Genomic DNA, 11,413 nt, shown 5'->3' with positions numbered 1-11,413 from the left:
GACAAATCTGTGCTATTTTAAGTTTCTAAATTTGTAGCAATTTGTCAGGGCGTCACAGGAATCTAATACCACCCCTCCTGTTTTCCCCTATGTTATAATTTTATACCTCAATAGTATTGGTCAAAACTAAGAAACTGAGAGGAACACATTATTTTCTAAACTTCAGATTTTATGTGGATGTCAACAGTTTTCCACTAGTGTCCTTGTGCCCTCTCACTTCCTCTTGCCCTTGTTCTCTGCTTCTTATGCCTCCTTACTCTCCGCTTCTCTGTGACACAGTCTCAGTCTTTCCCTGGTTTTAATGATCTTGACCATGTTGAAGAGTTTCTGCCAGGAATTTCCTGAAATGTTTGCCATTTGCAATTTTCTGAAGTTTTCTAATGATTCGACCAGGTTATGGGTTTTAGGGAGAAAAACCCATAGGGAGGGGAAGTTCTATTCCCATGACGTCACATTAAGGATCCATTCTATCAGTATGACCTCATCACTGGTGTTAGCGTGATCATATGTGCTTGATAAATTTGGCTAGGTTTCTCCATTGTAGTTACTTTTTTCCCTCTCCTGAACTTTATTCTTTAGGAACAAGGCAGTAAGTCAGTTCATACTCCAGGTGTTGTAGAACTAAGCTACACTTCTGGAGCAGAGGGTAACTTATCAGGAGCTCTTCTGTTTGCAAGATTTGTCTCTCCCCAAACCTTCATTTATTTTACTCAGTCAATAACACACTGCTGTGTGCATCTCCAGATCTTGGAGTTTAATTTATTCTAGGTCCTCTTAGAGACTGAGCTTATACATATGTGTGTATCACTATATTTATTTCTGTATCTAGCCATCATATTGATATTAAGCTAAACTTGACTTCATACCGATATTTCAGACTCCAATCCAGTTAATTCAATCTTACCCCTTTCTTATCAATAACTTTTCTCTCTGACAGAAACGTGACTCTCGACACCCCCTATTCACAGATTTTTGTTTAACTCCAATATATAAGTAAAGCACTTCCAGAATTGCTAATCGGTACCCTAGTGAGAAGCACCTTTAGCAATGGTTTAGTACAGTATTTATGCAGAGTTCCTCTTTACTTCTATTTAAAGTTTTTGGTCACCGCACTGTTTTCCAACATTACTTAAGCCAATTTCTTTTTCTCTTCTTCTCCCTTCAGTGAAGTAAAGTCATACATTTGTAATACAATTAGATTACTCGATCAAAGTCTGCTTAATTGTTTGGCAATTGTCATTATCAATAAAGCTTTTTACGAACATTTACATGGAAGTTTACAGGGACATAGGGTTTCAGTATACATTTACATTTAGGTTTGTTTGGGGGGGTGCATATGGGCAAACAACTTTTGTGGTAATTTGTTGAAAAGCTTATATTTTGTCTTTGTTTCTATAATGGAATACCACAGACTGGGTCATTTATAAGGAGCAGAAATTTAATCTTTCATTGTTCTAGAGGCTGGAGGGTCCAAGATCAAGAGGCGGTCATCTGGGGAGGGCCCTCCTAGCCCATTACCCCATGGTACAAGGGCAAAGAGGGAGAAACAGAGACAAGAGGAGACAAACCCACCCTGTAATTAATAATGACCCCACACCTGCAACAATGTCATTATTCCATTCCTGGGGCTGGATCCCTCATGACCTAAACATCTCTTAAGGGTCCCAACTCCCAGTACCATCCCAGTGGCAATTAAGTTTCATCATGGGATTTGGAGGAAACAAATAATTCAAAACGCAGCATATTTTCTCTATTGACCTGGCTTTCTCTCTTTCACAAAGATCAGTTTATTATCTCTTGTGGATCAATTTCTGTGTCCTATACTTCATTTCATTGATTTATATTGTCTATCTTTTCCTCAGTACCATACTGTCCGGAGTCCTTTATGTAATGGTAAGACATGAAACAAAGTGATGTGCATGTTCCAACGTTGTTCTTTTTCATAATTATTTTGTCTACTCTGCTAGCTTTGCCATTATGCGTAAAGTTATAATCAGCTTTCAATATTTACAATAGAAGAGCTCACTTGAGTTTCTATTGGAATCATTTGAAGTCTAGAAAACAGTCTTCTTAAAGCCTGCCAAATTGTAAATATGCTTACTTAGAAATTTTGATTGATGTTCTATATTTTTCAGCGTTTTTAAGACAAATATTTTAAATATGTTCAAAGAGCTAGAGGAAATCTTGAACAAATAACTAAATTAAACTAAGAAAACAATGCCTCAAAAACCACAAAATTTCAGTAAAGAAAGAGTAATTATAAAACATCATCTGATAGAAATTCTAGAGCAGTAACTAATAAGAGATGAGGCAGATGAGGAAAAGTAATGACTGGGATTGCTTGATTTAAAAATATCAGCCTATTTATGCTGTGAAATAACCTCATGTTCACAGTGACATCAGAGTAGGAGAGTAGCCTATCAAGGGAGAGGTATTCATTTTCTGAATTAAGACAATATGATCATGAAAAGTCTATACACAGATATTTATGAATAGAGCTAGGTTATAATTGATCTTCTGTTTTATAGTACAATTTTATCCACACCTTTAGACCTCAAATTCCTGAACCAAAAAAGGTCATTTTATATCTCTTTATACCTAGAAGTATATATAAGAGAGTCTGGACAATGCATTGGACACTCAGGGTATCAGTGGGATATAGAAATTACTTTTTAAAAAATAACTTTAATTAGATACACATTTTATATGTTTGATCTCAATATGTCAATTTATATAAGGAAGGAAACTTGTGTTATGTAGAGTTCTCTGACATATTTTCATGGTGATTTACTAACACTCTATAGATATTTTAATGATACATTTATTACTCTTTGGGTACTGAGTTACAGAGTTTACTGTCTCTACCCCCATAAGTAAGGAGTCATGTTATTCACTTTTTAATGACAGTGATTAACATAGGAACTGGTACCAAGTTGGGGCTCAATAGCTCTGGTTAAGTAGGTGAATTCGATCAAAGAGATTCAATCCAGGCAAACTATTTTCTAATTCTGGGCATGTATGATGAAGCAGATTTATTACAAAGTGCTCACAAGTGCTAAAGCGTGGCTTATGTGCAAAGCCATACAGGAGGAGACTTAGGCAAGAACTAACCCTGACTGCATTCCTGTGTCAGGCATCATGTCAGAAGTGTTCTATGGAGCATTAAATATAATCTTCCCATCTCTGTAAAATAAGTACACTGGAAATTACATGAGCTGGGTTTTTTCGGAGCATGACTCTAGGATCTAAACAACAGCAGCAATGTTCTGAAGGCCACATGCATCTAAATTCAAATCTGCATCTGTAAATCCGGGCAGGTTACTTCATAAATATGTCCTTGCAATATACTTGGTATAAACCTGCTCCTGGGAGCCTTCTTCCAAGTGGTTACATTGTATCTACAATCTGACACATTTTAACTTCTAATTTTTCTCTTCAATTTCAATCCTTTCACTATCCCTGTCTCATTCCTACATTCAATTCTTAAATGAGCTTTTTTATCTTACCTGGTATTTTACTAATTAGTTTTATAATATCATTGTATTTTTTCTTTTTATACCATTTTATTTACTACTTCATTGCTTTATCTACACTGTAACTCTGTCTATTTTGATAGTAGCTGTAGTATTAGTACCATCAGCAGTGATAGATATTAATGGGTACTGTCTATGAAGCAGATGAGGAATATGATACATTGAAAAGTTAATTAGTTTGACCCAGAATTTTGGAAGGATACTTGAGACTGTGGTGCATTTTAGACTATTCTTCATGGGTTCTAATCTCATTTAAGAGCAGGAAATAAATGAAACAAAAATAAGCAGCAATGTGGAATATAAGAAGGAAACTAATCAGAAAACATGAGAAACGTGTTGGTAGAAATGTAAATTAGGGAAACCACTATGGAGAACAGTCAAAAAACTAAAAATGGAACTACCATATGACCCAGAATCTCACTGCTAAGTACATATCCAAGGGATAGGAAGTCAGCATATCAAAAGGATATCTTCACTCCATTTTCTTTTGAATTATTTGGGATTCATTGAGGATACAAAGAACCAGGTTACATTGCTTGCATTTGTTAGGTAAAGTCCCTCTTAGAATTATGTCCCACCCCCAAGAAGTGTGTCACACACTGTGACCCCCACCTCCTCCCTCCTTCCTTCTGTCCACTCTCCCATTCCCCCACTGCCATGTAAAATGGTGCCCTAGGTATGGTTTGTCAGTCTTTGAGAGTTACCATGTCATCCAATAATTTTGCTTCTAGGTATGTACTTAGGAGAACTAAAAGCACATTATTAGATCAAGTTTGTACATGAATGTTTACAGCAGCATTATTCAAAATTGCCAACAGCTGGAAAAAGTCAAAGCTGCTCCATCAACCTGATTAAAGCATGAATATGTACACAGTGGTATATTTACACGATGGAGTGTCATTTAGTCATAAAAGGAATGAAGCACGGACACATGTTACAACATGAGAGAACTTTGAAAACATTATTCTAAAAGATTACAGTCGTGAATGGCCATATGTTATATGGTTCTATTCATATGAAATGTCCATAGAAAACCAACACATTGAGACAGAGAGTAGCTAAGTGGTTTCCAAAATCCGGGGTAGGGAGAAGGAAATGGGAGTGACTGCCAATCAGTACAAGGTTCTTCTCAGGGGCTGAAAATGTTCTTCATTGGGGTTACAGACATGTAACTCTAAATATACTAAAATTCGATGAATTTTACATTTTAGATGAATACATTTTATGGTCTATTAATTCTACCACAATTAGGCTGATCTATTAAAAAAAAAAGAAAAAGAATACAAGATAAATGGAGTGATACCTAAGACCATGTCATCTGTTCAAATAAAAATAAAAGATAATAGTCAACAGAGCATACATAATTATACATTATATTAGACAACAGAGACCAGGGTAAAATCCTTTAATAAATCGCACTGGAATTCCAATTATCTAAGACAGCAGAAATTTATTTCCTATTTTTTCTAATGCATGTGCATCACAGGTTGTCTACAGAGGGGGAGGTCTCTCTCCACACGTTCACTCCAATACCCAGGCCAGTGGAGACATTGCTGTCTGTAGCTACATCCTCGGGAACAGCAGCCTGTCCCGTTACCAGAGCAGGGTGGGCGAGGGAGGGAAATGAACCATTATGCATGGGCTTTGCCATACTTCAACCCCACCATGACACACATTGCTTCTTCATCAGTCTATTTTATGGACCTAGTTCATGGTTCTAATTAGCTACAGCGGGGCAGGGAAACATGGGAAGCAGATGTCATGTTTGAGCAACACTATTTTTATTTCACATAACAACTTTGTACTTATAATTAAGTAGAGGTACCTAAATTTTTTGAGTTCTTAATATGTGCTAGTCATCACAATCTCCATTAGATATTTCATCTTGTTGACTCTTCTATGGGAGGTGAACAATTGTGATTATTATTATTCCTTTGTTATAGAGGATACAGCGAACTTTGATGAGATCAAATAATTTAGTTAAAGTCCCATCATGGTAGGTAACAGGACTAGAATTGAAGCTGGGCCACATAACCACACAGCACTTGACTTTATTGATTAAAAAAGGAGATCATGTCACTGTGAAGTCTGGGACCAGACAATTATGCACAGGAAAGAATCTATCTATTCCCTTACTTACAAATGAAAGGTAAAGGATCCTCAGACTGGCTCTGTAGTTGTATGATAAATGGATATTTTGTTTAAAAAAATTATAAAAATAGAAAGAAAAATATATTGCTAGGGAAATCTCTAGACCTTTGAGAGAACGTTAGATATGAGAAAGCTTGCTTGAGGTCCCGACATCGCATGAACCAGAGATTTAGAGAAGTTCGTATCTTTGTTGCCAAATGTGGCTGTGACACCGCTGATTTGGTGATTGGAGGCTCTTTCCCCTAACTCTCCATTCCTCCATGTCGCTCACACAATGTGCAAACATTATCCTCTGCTATGCCCAGTCAGGGTCAGATGGGGAAGACCAACCTGCAATCAGAATCCTCCTGAGATATCTACTCACAAAATACTAAATGTTTCTCCCAGAGACTTGTTGCTGTCTTTGCCATGATATTTGCAAGAGCACAAGCTGATATTCTGTTTTACAGCATAAAACTGCACAGGTGGGGAAGGAGTTTCTCCGGCATGATGCTTTCCTGGACATGGATGGACTTTTGGTCGGTGGTCTGGCTATGAAGCTTTTCCATACACCCTTCTTTGGACCCTCGCTTGTCTTTTCCTAGGACAGTAAGTATCAAGAAAAAGTAACAATCATTTCCACTTAGAATTGGAAGGGGCGCTAGAGGGTCCAGTTATTTTTATTTCACAGACACAAACAAAAGAAAAAGGAAAATAAAGCCCTGAGTGGTTAAAGAGCTGTAACCACGGACATCCTGTTAGCCAGTCACCTTCTGATTCCTTGTTCACTGCTCTTTTCACTCTACTAAGCTGCTCTACGGCACCCAGATTTCCACGCTGACTACCACCAGGTGTCTTATGTAAATGTTTGGGGTAATGATGATTTTCAAAAGGGAGAACCTACTTTTTTATTTCAAATGAATATGAGGGTACACATTTTTAGATTACATTGTTCTCGCTTCCAGGGTAGAGTTCAGTTGTAAAACAGTCCCTCACCCAGGGGCCTGTTATACAGCCTCACAATGTGCACAATGGGTGAGATCCCAGCTCATGCCCTCCCTCCTTCTGCCAATTGTTCTCCCTCCTTCCCCTTGTCCTTGCCTCCTCCCCCTGCCCCCATCCTAGACTATATTTGTGTTTTATTGTTCCTATGGGCATGTAATTGTTTATATATTGGTTTCATGTTAGTATTGAGTATATTGGATATTTATTTTTCCATTCTTGTGATACTTTACTAAGAAGAATGTGTTTCAGCTCCATCCAGGTAAATGTAAAAAAGGTAAAGTCTCTGTCTTTCTAATGGATGAATAGTATTCCATGTTATAAATATACCACAGTTTGTTGATCCATTCATGGGTTGATGGGCATTTGGTTTCCTTCCACAACTTGGCAATTATGAACTCAGCCACAATAAACATTCTGGTGCAAATGTCTTTGTGGTAAAATGATTTTTGTTTTTCTGGGTAGATACCCCATAATGGGATTGCAGGATCAAATGAAAGGTCTACTTTTAGATCTTTGAGGATTCTCCATACTTCTTTCCAAAAATGCTATATTAGTTTGCGGTCCCACCAGCAGTGGAGAAGTGTTCCCTTAACCTATTTTTGAGTTTTCTTTTATTGTGAATGTACTATAGGAATAGCAGTGCAAAGATCACATCTCCCTTTCTGAATTTCAGGGGTTGTAGCACTTTCAACATCTATTTGGGAATCTCAAATGTTAGGCTATTTACGTTAAGCACATCAAAATACAGACATGTAATATTCTTGGCTGAGTGTTCTGCAATAACCAAGCAAAGATAAGATGGACTATTAAAAATAATGGATCAGATTGTCTAATTTAAAAATGTCAGCATCTTTCATGGTTTTCAAAACATTTTCTATTCATTGTCACATAAAAGCCTGAGGTAGTTGGAAAATTATTTTTACTTTGGCTATTTTTAAAGACAAGGGGCTATATTGGGTGGCACCTGTGGCTCACAGGAGTAAGGTGCCAGCCCCATATGCTGGAGGTGGTGGGTTCAAACCCAGTCCCGGCCAAAAACTGCAAAAAAAAAGACAAGGGGCTATATCATCTTCTCCCTCAAATATGAAGGATTGTTAATGCAGGAGAAATGAGTATGACTCAAGACTCCAGAATCAGAAGTGTCTTTAGGGTTGAGAGAGTTGCTCATATGTAACCCTGGCAGCACAATAAGCTGTCACCTGAGCCAGCCCTGGAGGTGAGCATAATCAGATACACTACTGGGTATGACAGGCTGTCTACAGCTTGGTTAAAACCACAGAGTCTCTAGGGAAGGCCCAAAGTAACTCTTCCATCTTCTCCTATTCTCCCTCCCCATAAATAAAGCAAAGACATAAGTGTTGGGGGAGATGAAAAGAAAAAAACTAAAGCTTTGCTTCAATTTTTTAAAAAACTGCTCCTTTAGTTCTTGAGTCACTAAAAGACATAAAAATATCAGTAAGAATGTGCTCCACAGATCATGAGGTTTTCTTTAGACGAATGCTTACATGAGAATCAGCCAACAAAGGGTCCTCATGAATTAGAGAGAAAAGTGTGAATGTCCTCAGAGCAGTGTCTTGAATCATTGATATCTTTAGCTATCAAGAATAGGGATGGGTCTACCGGAGATGGAAAATGCACGTGACACACCCTGTTAGCATCACATAGCAAAGAATGACACAATGTTTCCCATATTTTTCTTTCTGTTGATTACAGTTTTTATATATATTTTGGTTAGGAGTGTTTGCAAGATGTAGGAACCACTGAAAAATGGCCCTGTGTGGTTTAATGTAGTAGAGCATACCATACACTGGGGAAGCTGAAATGTGCCCCAGAGTCATACTACTTACCACTTGTGGTGGCCATGGTCAGCAGAGGTATTCCAGTGCCAAAACCACCTCCAGGTGAGTGATCTCACACAACCCACCCCTACCCAACATTTGGAGAGCTTCTTGCACTCTTGCCCTCGACAGGAATCTGACACAGGAGTAAGACACGCTGCCCACATTTCTGTTCCCATGACAGTGTTCAATTATCATAATTTTGTGTTTTCTCATCTTATTATAGGTACCTCTCATGATAATTCCCAAACAACTTTGATGGAGAATATTTCAGAGGTGACAGAATTCCTTCTTGTGGGATTAACTGATGCCCCAGAACTTCAAATCCCTTTATTTATAACCTTCACTCTCATTTACTTTATCACTCTGGCTGGAAACCTAGGGATGATTGCGTTGATTCTCTTGGACTCCCGGCTGCACACACCCATGTACTTTTTCCTTGGTAATCTTTCCCTGGCAGACTGTGTCTATACCTCAGCTGTCACTCCTAAGGTAATGGCGGGGATGCTCACAGGAGATAAGATCATATCGCACCATGGATGTGCTGCCCAGATGTTCTTCTATGGAGCCTTTGTCACTACTGAAAGTTTTCTCCTTGCCACGATGGCTTTTGATCGTCATGCAGCAGTATGTAAACCCCTGCATTACACCACAACCATGACAAGCACTACATGTGTCCTACTGGTCACTGGCTCCTACATTTGTGGACTCTTTCAAACTTCCATCCATGTTTTCTTGACTTTCCATCTGTCCTTTTGTCATTCCAATGTGGTCAATCACTTTTTCTGTGACATTCCCCCCGTCTTGGCTCTTTCTTGTTCTGATATTTACACAAATGAGATTGTGCTCTTCGCAATGGTAGCATTCAATGTCTTTTTCACTCTCCTGGTTATCTTGAACTCTTATCTTTTTATTTTTGTTGCTGTCTTGAAGATGCATTCAGCCCAGGGACAGAGGAAGGCCTTCTCCACCTGTGCATCCCACCTCACCACTGTGTCTATCTTCTATACGACTGTCATGTTTATGTACTTACAGCCGAGTTCCACTCACTCCATGGACACAGACAAAATTGCGTCAGTGTTCTACACCATGGTCATCCCCATGCTGAACCCTCTGGTCTACAGCCTGAGGAACAAAGAAGTCAAGAATGCATTCGAGAAAGTTGTTGGAAAAGCAAAGTCTCCATGGTGCTTAGCCTATTAGATATAAATTGCTCACAGACCATGTCAAGATTCCATTGGATCTCCTGTTTCTAAGAATATTTTTTATATTTTATTATTTCTAGCCTTTAATTTTTCTGAGACTTCTCTATTCATGCTTTCTTTTTGAATATGACTAGGTTAGAGAAAATTCTGGTAAAAATAATTTTTACCAGAAATGGAATGCCACTTCTATTTTGAGATTAAGATTATAATCCCAGATACCATAAAACCCCATAGCTCACCATACTATTGGTGTAAAGTGCTTTGCAGGTAAGCCTCATAGATGTATAATACCAGAATGATATTTCTAGTTATTAAAATTCAGAAGAACTTTTAAGATTCCTGTACATAGCATAGAGCCATAGGTCTCAGACATTGGTACTCCTAAGAATCACCCTGAAAGACCATCAAAATGCAGAATTCCAGGATCTAATCCAGGATAATCTGAGTTAGTATATCTGGGGTGAAATCCAGAAATCCATGACACTATCTCTCATTACACACATTTAAAGATCCTGATCTTTAAAACTGCAATAGTTCTGATGGTTATTTTGGGTAATGATGAATGCCTTATAATCTAAATTTATTTAGCTTCTGAATTTAAAAGATCAAAAACAGAGATCAGAGGGCAAGGTTTTATTTAAAAATATATCAAAATCTTTTCCTTATCTCTTTTCTAGAGAGCACTTTAATCATGCTGTTGGACATCAACATCTCCTGGTAAATATATTTCTGCAATTTGTTAATAAAAATGACAAATGAATTTATAAAACTGGCAATTTATGTCTGTATTATTTCTGTGAAGGGAAGCATGAAGGGGGAAAATGGACTCAAGTTCTACTCCAAACTATTAACTGTGACTTTAATTTCTACACGTCACTGAGCTCAAGATCAACAGTAATGGGGCATCCTTTCAGGTGGGCTACAGAGGAGAGAAATAATATCATTAGTCACTAAGAGGGGTTCAACCAGTAACAATGAAAATCACAGATGGAGTTTTCTATAAGTTAATAAATGCTGTCTAGGTCTGACATCTAATGGGAATTGAGAGGTCCCGAGGACTGGCATCAGCTCTCTTATCTTCTACCATGTTTGGTATTTTATTGCACAAAAGTCATTAAATGCTTATTTAATGAAAAATAAAATGAATTAAGATTATTAAATTATTAATTGAATGAAGAAATGTGTGACTGGATGATTATACGAGTGAGAAAATGAATGTGTAAATGAGTGACAGGAAGTAGAATTAAGATTGAATCGATGAGTCAGCATCAAACTGGATCCCTCACAGCTGATCACACAGCATTCAAGAGCTGCTCATTCTATGTATCCAATGAGAGGACATCACTCAGATCAGCCCACAGTATTCTCTCTTCCCTTACCTGGGGATGTATAATCCATGTACCTTTTCATTCTAACTAAACCCATTGCTTACATCTCAGGATATGATGCACCTGGCATCCTGCAGGCTTCTAGACTGTCATGACAACCAGTTAGGGAAAATGATCAATTTAAGTCAAACCACTCATGACAATAAAGGTCAGGGTGCCCAATCCCTATAGATAAACCGCTACTGCTGTAGATGAATAGAAGAAAATGGCCCCTCTCTTCTAGCTCTATTGGCCTGATGGGCAAGAAGATAATCTGAAATGGCCAGTTATCCACTGAAGGCACTCACTATATGCTAAGGACAGTGCTGGGTCCT

The 11,413-nt window shown here is 38.0% G+C and overlaps 1 protein-coding gene across 1 annotated transcript; it reads left to right on the top strand.

Annotated features, from left to right (window-relative positions):
• The first annotated feature begins 8,764 nt into the window (after positions 1-8,764).
• On the top strand, positions 8,765-9,709 carry LOC100942662 (olfactory receptor 5B12-like). The gene has a single exon (XM_003801393.1). It carries the CDS (start codon positions 8,765-8,767, stop codon positions 9,707-9,709), a length of 945 nt encoding a protein of 314 aa, XP_003801441.1.
• The last annotated feature ends 1,704 nt before the right edge of the window (positions 9,710-11,413 follow it).

Source organism: Otolemur garnettii, unplaced genomic scaffold (genome assembly GCF_000181295.1).
Source record: "Otolemur garnettii isolate 467f Iridium unplaced genomic scaffold, OtoGar3 scaffold00209, whole genome shotgun sequence".
Lineage (NCBI taxonomy): Eukaryota > Metazoa > Chordata > Mammalia > Primates > Galagidae > Otolemur > Otolemur garnettii.
Note: the sequence above shows the minus strand (reverse complement) of the source record. Positions and strands in the feature narration are given on the sequence as shown.

Bases quoted from the DNA above. Each gene is read 5' to 3' on its own strand.
- LOC100942662 (XM_003801393.1), top strand. From the start codon at position 8,765: ATGGAGAATATTTCAGAGGTGACAGAATTCCTTCTTGTGGGATTAACT.